At 35.1% G+C, this 16612-nt stretch overlaps 2 protein-coding genes across 3 annotated transcripts; one reads left to right on the top strand and one right to left on the bottom strand.

Annotated features, from left to right (window-relative positions):
• Nucleotides 1-602: 602 nt before the first annotated feature.
• On the top strand, nt 603-4317 carry LOC118038645 (splicing factor-like protein 1). Of its 2 annotated transcripts, none has more exons than XM_035045066.2 (2): nt 603-3188; nt 4085-4317. In XM_035045066.2, exon 1 carries the CDS (start codon nt 730-732, stop codon nt 3157-3159), a length of 2430 nt encoding a protein of 809 aa, XP_034900957.1. In that variant the 5' UTR covers nt 603-729; the 3' UTR covers nt 3160-3188; nt 4085-4317. The 2 variants fall into 2 exon arrangements, with proteins under 2 accessions (XP_034900957.1, XP_034900956.1); XM_035045065.2 differs by having other exon boundaries at nt 604-3188; nt 3979-4317.
• Nucleotides 4318-9356: 5039 nt separating this feature from the next.
• On the bottom strand, nt 9357-13224 carry LOC118038646 (uncharacterized). Its single transcript, XM_035045067.2, has 4 exons — nt 12713-13224; nt 10842-11082; nt 10457-10550; nt 9357-9943 (listed from the first exon to the last, which is right to left on the bottom strand). The coding sequence occupies exons 1-4, from the start codon at nt 13126-13128 to the stop codon at nt 9660-9662; spliced, it is 1035 nt and encodes a 344-aa protein (XP_034900958.1). The 5' UTR covers nt 13129-13224; the 3' UTR covers nt 9357-9659.
• Nucleotides 13225-16612: the final 3388 nt, after the last annotated feature.

Genomic DNA, 16612 nt, shown 5'->3' with positions numbered 1-16612 from the left:
AATTTAAATTAACTCAAACAATCCAATATATTTCAATATTTAAAAAAAACAAAATATTGTTGATGATGGCCTGATATTTTTTTTTCCAGGATTGCCAAGTCAGACAATAAACCAAGGTTTTTATTGTTTCTGCATATCCAATATATATACACACACATCACTGTACGTAATCCTCCACGGTGGAGCATGTGGTGGGGGGAAAGATTGATGCCGAAGAAGAAGAGTCAGCTCTTATCCTCATTGAATAAAATAAACTGGAAGCAACTATAGATAAATCTAGAGTTCTCGATTGATGACATCATCAATGCTAGGACCCTGGAATCCAACGGTCACAAAAACCTCGTCTTCGTTTTCTTTCTTCACAAAGACCTTCAGCACCACACAGGCCCTCAGCTAGGTCGGTTTGCAAGCATGATTTATTTTTAATAAATTGATGTATAATATAATGGGGAGGGTTAGCCAATTGGGCTTTACCACGCGATCTTTTTCTTGCTTCGAAGCCCAACTATCATCTAACCCAAAATAGATCAAGCCCATAATCACTGCCACCAAACCTAACCGCCATAAAATAAAAATCAAATTCCATCCAATAAAAGAAAATCTTAAGAGTCAGTGTCTGCAGGGGACTTGGAGTACTCATAAAGCAGAAACCACAATTATTGACTACGCATCTGCGCTCTCCCTCCCTGGTGAAACCCCTGTGGCTTGTGCTCTCTCTCTAAAAAGTAAATGGACTCTCTGCATCAAACCCCAAACCCTCATTTCCAAACCCTACAAGACCAATCCAATCCACCACCACCACCACCACCACCACCACCGGAGAACCTTGATTTCATCCCCGTTTACCCTAACCCCCCACCTCCTCCTCCTCCTCCAGCTGAAGAACCCCAATTTCCTGATCCCCATAACCCAGACAAAGCCCTAATCTCAAATCCTCCTCAACTTGCCCCTGAAAATGGCCACAACCTCCAAACTACCACTCCAAAACCTGAGATCCCCAAACCTTTACTTTCCGAGAACGGTGTCGCCAACACTAACAGTGGTGATAGAGACTATTCCGGTGGAGAAGAGGAAACCACCAGTCGACGCCGCCGTCGCAGTCGTTGGGACCCACCGGCGGATTCTGGTACTGATGGTGGTGGGGGTGGTAGTAGTAATCCTAATAATAATGATTCGGGTAGCGGTACGAGGAAGCGAAAATCGAGGTGGGCTGATGATGAACCGAAGCCGGTGATTCAGCTGCCTGATTTTATGAAGGACTTTACTGGAGGTATTGAATTTGATCCTGAGATTCAAGCTTTGAATGCTAGGCTATTAGAGATTAGTAGGATGTTGCAGTCTGGTTTGCCTCTTGATGATCGACCTGAAGGAGCTAGGTCACCTTCACCGGAACCTATTTATGATAATATGGGAATTAGGATTAATACTAGAGAGTACAGGGCAAGAGAGAGATTGAATAAAGAAAGACAAGAGATTATTTCCCAGATTATTAAGAGAAACCCAGCCTTTAAGCCGCCAGCAGATTATAGACCCCCTAAGCTTCAAAAGAAGCTTTATATACCTATGAAAGAGTATCCCGGCTACAATTTTATTGGTTTGATTATTGGGCCGAGAGGGAATACCCAGAAGAGAATGGAGAGGGAAACAGGTGCTAAGATTGTGATTCGGGGTAAAGGGTCAGTGAAGGAAGGGAGATTGCAGCAGAAGAGGGATTTGAAACCAGATCCATCAGAGAATGAGGATTTGCATGTTTTGGTTGAGGCGGATACACAGGAGGCATTGGATGCTGCTGCAGGGATGGTTGAGAAATTGTTACAACCCGTGGATGAAGTTTTGAACGAGCATAAGAGGCAGCAGCTTAGGGAACTTGCTACTTTGAATGGAACGATTAGGGATGAGGAGTATTGTAGGTTATGTGGTGAGCCGGGCCATAGGCAGTATGCATGTCCTTCACGTACCACAACGTTTAAGAGTGACGTGCTTTGTAAGATTTGTGGTGATGGTGGACATCCAACCATTGATTGTCCTATGAAGGGAACAACTGGGAAGAAAATGGATGATGAGTATCAGAACTTTTTGGCTGAATTAGGAGGGACTATGCCAGAATCTGCAACTAAGCAAACCGCTACCTTGGCTTTGGGGCCAAGTGGTTCTGGAAGCAATCCTCCTTGGGCTAGCAGTAATACCGGGGGTCTTGGTAGTGCCAATCAAGCAGGACTGGGAGCTAACGGGCTTAAACTTAAAGAATATGATGATACAAATTTGTATATTGGTTACTTGCCACCTAATCTTGATGACGATGGTTTGATTGGTTTGTTTTCGTCTTTCGGTGAAATTGTGATGGCCAAGGTCATTAAGGACCGGATCACTGGATTGAGTAAAGGTTATGGTTTTGTGAAATATCGTGATGTTCAAATGGCCAATAATGCAATTGCAAGCATGAATGGTTACCGCATAGATGGTCGAACCATTGCTGTGAGAGTTGCTGGTAAGCCACCTCAGCCTACCGTCCCCCCAGGCCCCCCTGCATCAACCATGCCTGCATACCCTGTTTCAACTCAACCACTTGGTGCCTATCAATCCCAGCAGTTTACAGCAGGTGGTCCCCTTCCGAATGGTCCACCCACTAGCTACACAGGGGCTCCTGCTAATTATACAGGAACTCCGGTTCCATGGGGATCACCAGTTCCTCCTCCTTATGCTCCTTATGCGCCTCCTCCTCCTCCACCTCCTCCCGGGTCAACCATGTACCCTCCCATTCCTGGACAGCCTATGCCTCCTTATGGTGTACAATATCCTCCACTGGTTCAGCCAGTTCCCCCGGGTGCTCCAACTCAGACTGTGACGCCTAGTGAGGCTCAACAAAGCTATCCACCAGGGGTGCCATCTGAAAACAGCACATCTGCTCCGCCTGCAACATCGAATGTGTATGGGCAGGCTGGTGCCCAACCTGCGTACTCAACAACTTCTTTGGGTTATTCATCTTACTACAGTGCAGTTCCGCCTCCTGCTCCTCAACCAACAACTGGCCATTCACAGGGCATGGGTAATGTGCCTTGGGCCTCAAACTTGACTGTGCCACCTCCACATTCTTCTGCAGAGAAGGCAAGCTATGGTCCAGATGCAGAGTATGAAAAGTTTATGGCAGAGATGAAATGAGGCTCTTTTCCGAGGGACTCCCAATTGAGGTAATGAACATATCCACTTTCATGTTATTCATTATAATTCTTGGATTTTCAATGGTATGCATCTTGCACTCGACATGCACACAGCTAGACATGGGACTTCCAGCCCTTTTATAGGACCGGAGGCAACAGGAAACCTATCAAATTCCCCCCCCCCAAAAAAAAAAAAAAAAAAAACATAAAAATTGGCCTTTTGTTCTCTTAAATCTGTTAAGATGTTATTGTAACTAGTAAAATTCCCATTTCTGTTGACATGGGGCAGTGGAAATTTTTGCTTTACATTTCACCTCCACATTCTGGATTCTTACTTGACTTTTTTTACATCCAAAGGTGATTTAAAGGAAGGAGGTTATAACTTTTTCAGTATGTTAGGCTACCCTTCTAAATGCAGTCGAGGCTGTAGATAATCTGTAATTTCTTTTTGATTGGCATTTAATTTTCTATTTGGTTCATTGTGATATTCAAACCATTCTCTTTCGTTGGAATGATATTCTTAGCATTGTCATGCCACAGTGGTAGAACATGTGATGTTTGCATGAGGATTTTTTTGTTAACAGATATCACATATTTGTCTTGGGAACAACCTCTTCTAATTTATTTTTTTATTTTTCTTTATTAAATCTGATTTTCTTTTACTTACTAAAGAATGATAAAATAATTTTTTTTCTCCATATTTTTGATTCATTCTCACTTGGAAAAAAATCCATGAAGTCCACTTATCAACACATTTTCTTTTATTGCCATCTGTTTACATTACTTGACCTTTTTTGCCACCATTGAATAATTTTTACAGGACTGATGTTTATTGGCGCAACCTGATTTCTTACCTCTTGCCATGACTTTGTTGGAAGTTTGGGACTCACATCTTTAACCTTGCTGTACTGTTATGACATTTGCAGAGATTTGGGTTAGCGAGTTCACACAGCTACATCTTGGAGAAGCCACCGAAAGCTTATAAATATTTATATTTCTTGTCTTCTTTATTGAACCTGATTTTTTTTTTCTTATCGATGTTTGTTGCCTCCTATTTAATGTCTCGTCACTAACTTTTATTTTTATTAGCTTAATTGAATTTTCTGGAAGAACTCACTGACATTTCTGTGTTACATATGGTTATCTTTGGTTTGCTTAACCATTCCCTCTCTTGGCTGTAATGTTACTTTTTATTGTTGTGCTATTATTCACCATTTCTTTCGAGGATAATTGAGGTTATCCTTGTAACCTTGCTGTTGAAGCGTCCTCTGGTTGGTGCATCCTATATTTCAGGAAGGTGGGCATGTCTTAGAATATTAATGCCTTTTGGGTATGTGGAAGAAGCTTTTCAATTCACGTGTTTGTTCATTTATTAACTTTTCTTTCCTGTTTGCTTGTACGATTGTTCTGATATCTCTTCCTAGCTTTTACATGGCAGGTAACAGATCTCAAACATGTACTGGATTTTGGTAGTGATACTCTTATCAAATACATGCTATCAGATTTAGGATGTAGTTGAATATGGCTCCTGATGGAGTCAACTTTTCATGTGAATTAAGGGAGCTATCAGTATTCTGTTTAGCTGAGTCGATGAAGTGTGGTTTAGGGCCCATTTAGAGCTGCAGTCTGAAAAGTAGTAGTGTTTCAAGCATATGCTTTTGTGATTGCAGCCCCAAATGGGCACCTAGTGGATCGCAGTGATAAAGTTTGCTTAAAGGTATTGCATGATGATTTGAAAGCATTATTGTGCTGTTGGTGGTATTTTGTATTGTTGGTCACTGGGTGGATCTCAGCCTAAGAAAACATTTTAGCTCAGCTTTTTTTTGCTTCTCTAAAAGCTTAAATTTCTGCCCACTCTTACCTTTTTTTAATCTACATGTTCTTACACCAGAAAACCTTTCTAAACTTCTGTCATTTCTTCTTTACCCATTTGCACCCTTCCTGAATGTGCTTCTGTAACTCTTTTTATATTAACTGGTGAGCAGTGAACAGATGTAGGCTGCCCATCTGATTTCTCCAGCTAGATTTTAGTTTGCAGATTGGAGCTTTCTAGTAACTTTAACTTTCCTAACAAGTACTCATATTCCAAATAAATAAATAAAACTTTGTGGTGAATCCTCCTTTTTAGCTAGGGGATTGGTGTTTTGCTTAGCTAAATTGATGTGGAGAGACTGATTTTAGTTGCAGGAAGGTTCTAGAGATGTGGTATATAATTGTGGAAAAAATACTCAATTATTCTGTAGTTAAGCTGTTTTACCATCGGAACCCATCACCCTGATTGTTGAAGAACTCTTTAAGAGTTCAGTGTTTGCATGTATTCAACTTTTAATTGCATCAACTGCTGGTCACTGGCACGTGTTTTCATGGCATCTATATTCATTTCTGGCAGTAATATGGCATTGTGGCCCTTCATCTAATCGTTTTAACTGGGCATGGATGGGGTAGGCAGCTACCTGTATATGATCAGTATGGCAACATATTACCTCATATATAGCGCGCGCATCTGCTTTCATTTGCTAAATTTTGTGTTTGCCATTTATTTATAACCTTATATTTTCTAGCTGCAGATATTTCTGGCCCACTCTTGACATGTCATCTCCCTTAGTTACTACCTTCCTCCGCACCCTGTCTCTCTCTGAACCAAGAATAACTGCCTTTTCTTCATTTTTTATCATTTGCTGATCATATGTTCTTCTTTAACTAGATATTTCAAATGATTTTGTTGGTCGTAAAACAGATCATGTCAGTCTGCTGGTTTAGAGATGTTCACTGGTATGGATGGTGTCGCTGTCTAGGACATTGTTATTTTCTAGGAATCTATCAGATGCTCAAGCTAACTCCAATTCTCATATTCAGACTTCTAAAGCATGGTTAAATTTAAGTTTCACCTGGTTTCATATTACAATCATTATATGATGCTTTTAAATTCCTAGTATGGCTTTCGTTTGATCTGATCTACACAATATGGGTGTGATAGCTTGCTCTTTGAGGGACGACTTGTGGCAAGGATGTTTATATTCCTTGATGTTATGATTTTTTTTTCCCGATCTATTTCATTTTACGTGCTAACTTTGTTGTGTGCAAGTTGGTCAGGATTTAGTTCCTTGAGCTGAAAAGAAGTTATCACAGGCATCATGGACCTGCCAGATATTTGGTGGTCACCGCCTAATATATGTTTTAGGGATAGAAGAGGGTTATTTCTGTGATCAAACCCCATTTTCTGAATTGGACGTTATGCTAATTAGTTAGTCTGTCATAGAACTTTCTGTAATGTAAGCTGTCACTCCTAATTGTATTAATATTTAATGGTTTCTGGTTCTTCGAGTTTATATTTTCCCTTTATTACAAGTAGGGCCACTCGCTGCATGCATCACCTTCACCCTATTATATGATGCAGGGTGCTTGCGGGCCTCGTCTACTATCTGTAGATTCGTTGTCGGATCCCACGTGTGCTGCTTGGCTTTCCATGGGTCGTGGGTTATTTTCGTGTTCCATTGCCAATGCGTGAAGTTTTTCTCTTGACTGATTGCTTCTTCGAATCGGTTGTGCTGGGGTGGTGTTTGAGATGGTGATAAATATTATTTTTTGAAGTATTTTTATTTGAAAATTTTTTATTTTTTAAGATTTATTTTTAATACTAGTGTATCAAAACAATTTAAAAATAGCAAAATGAGGGTTCCAGGGAAGTTTGGACCTATGGTGAAACCCGAGCTTGTTTGGACTGTAAGTAAAGCATTGACAAAATATCAACCCAGTATGAAGGTACCGGAAACAAGCTGTACAGGGCGGAGGGGGGAAACCGAGCGTGAACAAATTGCTCGGCAATTTGACACCACACTCTTCCATGTAGTGGAGGCGTCGCTGCAGAACTCTGCTGTGTTCACCAGTGTATTTGTTAATGTAATAGTGGGTTTGAGTTCTTTAGTCTTTTTTACCTTTTTTACCCCCTTCAAATCCAATCGGTATTGATAAAATAAACTTCTCCTGATGGGACTACTAATCTGTATTGGTTTCTAAGAATCAAGAAGGTGAATAACCTATGTGGTAGTCAATCTATTTTGAACTCGACGTCATTTGAATGATAACAGGTGAGGAGGCCAGGATCCTTCTTGACAAATTTTTCTATTATTCAATATTAGAAATTTGTCTGCGGTTGGTGGTTGTGTAGGGATATCATAAAAGCAGTCTGTATTGTTGGTTGTATAGGGGTAACATGTTTCTCTATCTTGACACTTATCTAACAGTGGTCAATTTTGCGTCTTTCCTTACCTTAAAAAAAAATTGAGTGATATATTAAAAAATAATATATTTAAAAACAACAATATACTCAATAAAAATTAAATAAAATAAATATATAACAATAGAGATTAAAAAAACTAAATGGTCTACATGGTGCATGGTGGGTGAAGGAACTCATTACTCATAAATATCATCTTAAATATGTTTTGGAATTTTTAGGGATTCAATCTCAATTTTAGCTAGTGATGATCTAATAACTAGTTTACCTTGAGAACAATCATCACACAAGAATTCTTTAAATTGAAGAATATTTTAGTTTTTCAATGAATGTTTATGAAAATTCTCTATAATTTTTCACATCATTATTGAACTTATAATTCATTATTACATTGACTTTAATTATACTAATACTTATGCAGTATAAGCTTAAAGATAAAACGAGCAATTTTAAATAATATTTGTTTTTTTATATTTAACTAACTAATTATTATCATTACTAGAAATATCAATTTTCTTATTAGTTTGCTAAAAAAAATCAGGAACATTAAGATGTGTCATATCTAAGGGGTCAAGATAAATATCATAATTATCTAAATGTGGGTGAACAAATTTTATTTCCAAGCCCTTCTTCATTCCTTTAAATGAAAAATGATTTACAACAACAAGATGTTTTGTCATAAGAAAGGTACATGACCAATATCCATTCATTCCACACCTATAACAAATATTTTCTATCTTTTTGGTATCTTCATTATATGTATTCTTCCCCTTTTCTTGTTTTTCCTCATTCTGTGAAGATTTGTTAGAATTATAACCATTATAGTTGCAAAAATTAATTTTTCTTTGCCCATGACCATGTCTATGGTCTCTACTACGACCACAATCACGATCATATTTAATATTATATCTTGTAGCATTCATTTTAGGAAATGGAGTTGAACCAGTCAATCGTGATTCACGAGTTTTCATCAAAAACTCATTATTTTATTCAGCCACAAGGATACATGAAATCAGTTTAAAGTATTTCTTAAAACATTGTTCTCTATATTGCTATTGCAAAAACATATTCGAGGCATGAAAAGTAAATGGTGTTTTTTTTCGAACATATCTCTATATAATTTGAGTTTAGAATTGATATTGAACATTATAAAATTATATTCCCTTACCGATTTAAAATCATACGATCGTAAATGAATTCAATTATAACAAGCTTTTAGGAGAATACTTGTTCTTTGATAGTCATATTTTTCTTTCAAGTTTTGCTAAAAAATAAGGGGATCTTTGATTATAAGATACTTAATTTTCAATTCTTCATGAAGATATGATGTCGTAAGAAAATCATAACCTTTGTCTTATTTTGACTATATGCGTAATAATCATTCGGTCAAATATTGAATAAATTTGTTATGATTTCTTTTAAAAAAAAAACATGATTCACTTAAATAACTAGAAGGATTAGAAAAAATAAATTAAATAGATAAACATACCTTTTATTTTTATCCACAAATCAAATTTGATTAAGATGAAAGCGAGAAGCAGACAATATATTCAATAAAGAGTACATAAAATAAATATATAACAATAGAGATTAGGAGAACACAGAGAGCATTCTTATTTTATATAATCTTTTAAATGTAGTAGCACCACTACATTATCTCAACAATATTTTTATTTATAGTCTAATGAACATTAATATTTATAAGTTCAAAGGCTAAAAAAAAAGATGTATAATTCAAATCAATTCAGAGATAATGAATGAGCATGAAGAACGAAAAATAAATAAATAAACATTCATAACATGATATTATTTATTTGTTTAGCAACTCTGTTTTCTTTCCCCGTTGGATTTGGAGGGTCAACTATGAAGTCAACGAATGGGGATTGTTTGTATAAAAGATGAACTGATTTCAAAATCATCTTATCTGGCTCAAAAAAATTGCAGCCATATATAGACCCCAATAATGAAAACATAAACATGGATTTGGAAACTCCACCCTACTTTACAAGCTAGGATTGCTCAACAAAAACAGCTTAACATTCACAAACCAAATTGTATATATACAACCTGCCAAGAGAATTCTAGTCCACAAGAGCAACCCTCTTGCCAAACAAGTTGTAAAATTCATTACATAACATGCACTGCCATGCCCGCGAGCATACCTTGAGCTGAAGGAATCAAGTTAGGCAACCCATTCGGGACCTTCCATAGTACAAGTCACCACTGGGAGAAATACTACCTGTCGCGTCATCAAATTATGGTGGTCAAGCCTTCTGGACTCGAGTCACAACCACGATCAGCAGGACCATAATGGAAAGCAGGAACGAGCTTCTCAGCTTGTCCTCAAATGGATCCTTGTCTCCTGCTGATGTCTTCTCATCAGCTGGTGGCTTAAACAGCTCGTTCACCAGCTTTGTTACTGTCTCGATCACTTCCACAACCCTCGATCTTGTGTTGTCAAATATCCACTTCACAAAATTCAAAGCTGGATTGGTCTCCTCACCAGTCTCGTCTGAGCTCTCAGAAGTTCGTGGATCAGTGTTTTCATCTGCAAATATCATGGAAATTACAATATGAAATACAATATTGCACGCAGGAGCATTACTTTTAATAATCTTGAACGTGGCTCCGTAAGGATGTCATAATTGTTCTGCGTGTTTTGTTGTGTTTGCAGATCTCATGTACAAGGCAGGCGCCTGAACCTCCAAAGACAGGCTTCTAGTGAGAGATGAAACAAATCTAAAATACGTTGGACAGAAATCCTAAACTCGTTAGGTCACTGCCAGCTATTTTTTGAAGCTAAAATAGTGATGTGGACTACAAATATAGACCAAGTTGAAGTAGTATTTTAGGTGTTGGTTTTTCCTTATCCTCCCTGCTTAGAATTATATAAAAAAATCATTCCCAGGCATGAAGCTGTGATGAAAAATTCAAGAGTCAGAGATCCACTTCAAAATGCAGGGCAGTGCAGTGCTTCACAATAAAAGTATGCATACCCTGTTAACCAGTTACATTGAATATATGACCATTGAAGTTCTATATTACAGAAACCCTTACAGACCTGCATAGAAGGTTTCCCGCAGCTCTTGAACAACAGCATTATTCAAAACAGCATCCCAAACAGCTTTATCGGATGATAACGAGACAACCATTTTCTGCACAGAAAGGTTGCATCCTTAAAAATATAGATGTAGTTGATCAAACTATACCAAAAGATTAAAAACCAGCAACATGCTACCACTTTTTCCATTACTTCTTCTCTTAAAAGGAAAGGAAAAAAGAGAAGGGTTTTCATTAGACTGGATAAACATGTTTCCGTTTTCCTTGGTACAGCAAGTGTACTATTGTGCACCACGCTTGAAGTGCACAAAGTTGATTTTTGCTTATGAGAAGGAAGTTTTATGCATGCAAGCTTCTGATATATAATTGTCAGCAACATTAGGCACCTGAACAGATGGTTCTGTCAGCAACAAATGGAAAGCTTCATGAACAGTGTGAGATCCATAAGAGTGCAATGCTCTTTGATTACACAGAGCAGGAGAAGGCTCCTTCCAATCGAAATCTGATCCAACTGAAGAAACTTGGCTCAGTACGGTTGGGCTTGAAATTTGATCTGCTAAATCCTTGTCCACAGTGCATGCAAATTTATCTCTAATGAGTTGGGAATACAAGGGGGCATCAAATACGCTGCAGTATAACAATCCAAAAAACACTTTACACATACAATTTGTAACTATCAAGGAAACACCAATTTTGCACAGATTTAAAGTTGATTTTTTTTCTCCCTTTAGAAGTAGGATAACATTTAACTGATATGCAAGATATTCTCATCTATACAGCAATTAAAAGACTAAAAAGGCAAAAATAATAGGTTTATTTTGGAGCCAGAAACTAAATTGAGTAAGTAAAACGAAATTGAGAGCATAGATCGTTTTGGTAGTTTCTGAAAATAGGGCATCCAAAGTTCAACCAAGAAAAACAAGGGCTGAGACGGTATCTTGCAGAGTCACAAAAAAACTACATTCACACAACCACATATAAAAATATGTTTTTCTACTATATTAACTATTTAATCTTCTAAAGCTCCAATATACTGTAACTTCTGAGTACAGGCTGCTGCTTTGGTTTGGACTAGGAAAAGGAAGTTCTCGGTAAACAACATTATGAGGCTGCCTCTGATTTGGCATCATAAAACCACATCAGCATGGCATTTTCTTCGCATAATAGAACACATGATTCCTTTTGCACTGTTTCATTTCTCTCTTCTTGTTTCTGCATTTTGACACTCACAGTGATCCTAATTCTCATTTCTCTCAGCAAAATCCACCTCTTTAGCTCACAAACAAAACATATGCAGGCATGGCAGCCAAATCTTATTTTACTTGCGGGGAAACTTAAGTCAAGTTAAGCAGATGAAACAGGATGAGAATTAAATAATAGCACTGTTCTGGACACATCTCATGGATTTAAAGAACAAACGTGCAAATAATTTTTTTAAACAGTTGCCCAAGAAAATTCAGATAGACCAAGTTTGCTTTCAAATCTTCCTTGGGTTCTCAGAAGTTTCTCTGGCTAGGAAATATAAAGAGTAATCTAGTAGGTAACCTTAATTTTTATAGCTAAACATCATTATCACCGTCACCATGATTCCCATCATAAGAAGAACGATTGTAATATTAAATTCGAGACAATCATGCTTGATCTCTAACACCTGTTTTAAGGAACTTCATTTGTTGAAGTAAGCAGGGGCAGTCATAAAAACCTATCGCCATCACTGTGACAAATGCCACATCACCACCAATCAATTATCACCAATAATAAAACTTGTTTAGCCCTCAAAACATCAATTATCAAAACACATAGTACCCAAATTGTAACTGCATCCTCCCAGACCGAGTAATGGAGACAAACCAATCACATTAATACGGTCACCTGCACTAATTAATTTTGATTGGTATAGTCTACAAATTGTCTAACAATTTTCCCCGGAACTGCTAAGTCATGACCGCACAAATCCGGCCCGCGCATCGCCCACTGTGGAGTCCACCGCGCTCATGAGCCGCGCAAGGTGTGGATTTCTCCAGCTGGGACTTAGCATCTTTTTTCTTCTCCCACCAACCACCGCATCAACAGAAAATTTATTTTTTAAAAAAGGATGCTAATAAAATCACAATAACTAGAAGTCAGTAGTTTCTTCCAAAGCAAGAAATTAAATGGGTGGATAACAAAAACTAGAATAAAGAAAAGTACCGTATGTTTGCTTCTATTAAACCAAAAACACAGTTACCATACTAAAACAGCAAGAAAAGAAACTCACTGCGTGAGTGCAGTGACAGCATCGTGAACTTCATCCATGGAAGGAACAGGACCCAGAACAAAACCATCATTAAATCCAACAAGCCTCTCGTCTTCACTTCCAGCAACAGAAACCCATTCATAATCATCAGAGTAAGAACCAGTAAAAGAAGGCCACCAGGTAGAAATGGGTCCACCAGAATTAGCAGATATAGGAACACTCAAAACAGAACCAGAAGAAGAAAGACTCGAAGTATTATTATTATTATTAAGAGAATTGAGCTTTCTAGTTGCCCTTGGTGAAGTAACACCAGTAGTAGTAGTGTTAGAAGATGATGTGTTGGTAGAGATAGGTTCTTGGAAATTAGTAGCACCAGCCCTAGCAACAGCCCGACCACCCACCCTTAACATGCTACCTCCTCCGCTTCCACCGAACATTATAGGAGTCGTATAGTTAGTATGCGTTTCTGTGAAGTTTTTGTGAGTGTATTTATGGAGGGGAGAGTGGAGACAGTGCTTGGATGGGGATTGATACTTACGAGGCTTTTCTTTTCTTTTTTTGCATTTTGGTTCCTCGAGTCTCTTCAATGTTGCCTTCAATCCTTACTGTTTAAATCTTTTCATTATCTGACATGTCATCTTCAGTAATTTTACAGTGCACATATAGAATAATCAAGATTTATTTTAAAAAAAAAAATAGATAAATAATAGGAGCGAAGAAAAAGTAAAATTCATGATTCATATAATATTTATATATAAAATATAGTACTCACAAAAAATAATAAAAATATCTTTATTTCTTTAAGCCTACAAAAAATATAAATTTTATGTTAAATAAATATTCATGATTTTTTTCCCATAATAGACACATAATAATTAAAAATATATATATTAGAATTTCCATAAAAAACTATAGTTTTTTTTTATAGTTCATTTAAGTCTAAATCTAAAATAAATAAAAAAAGCAAAAAAAAAGAAAAGAAAGGTTAGGCGCATGAGCATGGTTTGGGTGCCCTATAGATATATTAGATTGGTTCAAATCAATTCAGGTTAGCCTTTTAAACTTGTAATCTAATAAAAAAATATAATTTTTATGTTAAATAAGTACTCATGAATTTTTCTTCATACTAGACACATAATTATTGGAAAAAATGTTAAAATTCCCATAAAAAAATGAACAATAGTTTTCACATTTAAATCTAAATCCAAAAAATAAAAAAATAAAAAGCCTTGCATGCAAGCCTATTTTAGGTGGCTCAATAATATATTGGATTTACTTGGGTCAACTCAAATTAACCATTTTAAACTTATGACTTATAAACTTCACTTGGTTCAATCATATTTTTATTTATTTATTTATGTGTTAAAAAATATAAAAACCAATTTAAAATTGAATGATAAAATTAAAGAAGAAAAACTAATAATTTTTTTTTAAAAAACAATGGTGAATAATAAATTGAAAAAATAAATAGACCGTATATACGAGCTAGGCATAAGTGGTTTAATATGCCTGAGTTTTAAAAAAACATAGCCGTGTAGGCCTTTCTAGTCTAAGCTTTCTTGTCTAGGTTAATTTATTTTATTTTATTATTTTTTAAAGAGGCGGATGATTTATTATCCACCTCTATTATTTAAAAAATAAAATAAGATAGATGATGTGTTGTTGGCTTGTCCAAAATTCAGTGACTATAGTGGTAACCAAAAAATCATGGCATATTTTTCTATCCTAAAATTCATTCTCAATTTATTTTCACTACAAACATTAACTAAACACCTTAATACATAAAAAAAAAAAACCAATTAGTCAATCTAAAAATCCAAAAAAATATACAAAAGCACAAAATCAAACCAATCAAAAACTTTCTATCCCCATCTTAATCAGTTTTTTAATGTAAGATTGATAATTCAAAATCACCACCATCAAACTTTTCTTATTAAATAATCAAAATTAATATCAGTCGTCTTATCTGAAATTAAACAACTCTGACTCTCTTCTCTCAAGTCCAAAAACTAAAACATAAAAATAAATAAATGTCTTTCCTAAATTTTAAGTTGGCTATGAGGTTTTTTAGTGTTTCACATTATAATCCTCTTTTATTAATTTTTTTTATCTTAATAAATTTTGATAAATTGATCATAAAATTCAGCATGGAAGATTAAAATTAAAAAAAAAAAAAAGAAGTTCATTGCTATAGTGAATTTCCCAAACGTTTGGTAATTATAATAAGTTGAAAGCTCTGATATGATTTTTTTTATATGCATAGAAAGAAAACTTGTGAGGTCGGGTATTGGAAACTTGTAAACCATATAAGGTCTATAATGACATAAAAATATTTTACTTCAATACAACAAATGTCACGTCATTATTGCTACTATGGACTTATCCAAACCAGCATATATCACACAAATCGACCGCCTGTCGATAAATAAGTGATGACATGGCAATTATCATATATCACATTTTACAATGCCATTTTGTTGAAATAAATCAGGAGCGATAGTTAGATTGGTAGGTAATATTTTTTTAGGAATAGAATGCACCCCAATATACTTCTTCGTATTATTTATATTTATTATTTTTATCTTTTTATTAAATTAATTTTTAATTTTATTTTTGTAATGTTGAATTATTTCAAGTATCTCATCTTTACTTCTAAGCCAATAAATATAATAATATATTATCAACCATCTATAAAAATAATATAATATAATATTTTTTTCGCCACTAATAAAAATTTAAATCATTAGTATAAAAGGGAATTAAGGTTAGAGATTTACTATTTTCAATTATTTAAAAAGAAGTTTTGTGAATTTTAAAATTTTATACAAACTTTATATTTATGCTTTTTCTTAAAAATTATAATAGTTAGTAAATCAAGACTTATTAATTTTTATATATAATTATAATTCACATGACCTAACTTATCATACCACAAAACTCAAGTAGGTAAGCAGCAGCATCATCATCATCTATGTTATAATATTCATCACATTTATTTTAAAAAATTCATCACTTATATATCATTTCCTAAAAACATTTTATGTTTAGAGAGTATAAATTTATCACGTTTAGAAATCAATTTAAAATTATTTTTGCTTAACAACGATGAAGACAGCAAGTTCATTTTGTCGTCAACAACATGGAGCACGTCATTGAAGGTTAGAAGCTTTTTAGAAATTATTTTTAGAATGATTTTTCCAACACTAAATACGTTGAAGGTTAATGAATTCTCCATTAACCTGTTAAACTAAAGCACAAGAACTGTAATGTAACGAGAATGAAATTTGAGACCAAAATGTTAACTTGTTAAACTAAAGGACTAAAAATGATTTTGGCCTAAATATTTTGGAAAGCAGCACGAATTGAACAATAAAACTAACCCTTGCATTCTTGCCTCATTATAAACTTGGTCCCCCCCAAAGTTTTTTTTTCACAAGCATTCAAATTGATTTTTATATATATATAAAAATTGAGTATCAAACCTAATAATAGGATGTTATTTTGGCATTATAATAACCAATAAAAAAAAATCAAAACAAATAATCCAGTTAAATCCCAATTGAGAGCAATGTTAAAACATGAATTCATAAAAAAAAAAAAAACCCAGTGTCCAAATTAGATAAACATCGAAAGCAAATAAAAAGAAAAAATAGTGACTTTTTAAATGGTAACCACAGTAGAAACCCTGCATTCTTTCATAATTTGTTTGATTAATCCCTTCACTCTTTTTTTTTTGCAAGCAATAAAATGAATTTTCTTTTGTAAAATCAAGATCCGTCTATTTTTGAAATGATTTTTTAATACCTCAATAATCTCATAGTTAATAAATAAAAACAAATCACAAATCCATATTCTATTCGAACACAACATCAATGAATGAATTTTTTTTTAAAAAATTGAGTGACCAAATGAGAAAATAAT

Source organism: Populus alba, chromosome 1 (assembly GCF_005239225.2).
Source record: "Populus alba chromosome 1, ASM523922v2, whole genome shotgun sequence".
NCBI lineage: Eukaryota > Viridiplantae > Streptophyta > Magnoliopsida > Malpighiales > Salicaceae > Populus > Populus alba.
The sequence above is the reverse complement of the archived record's forward strand: the minus strand, read 5'-3'. Positions and strand labels throughout refer to the sequence as shown.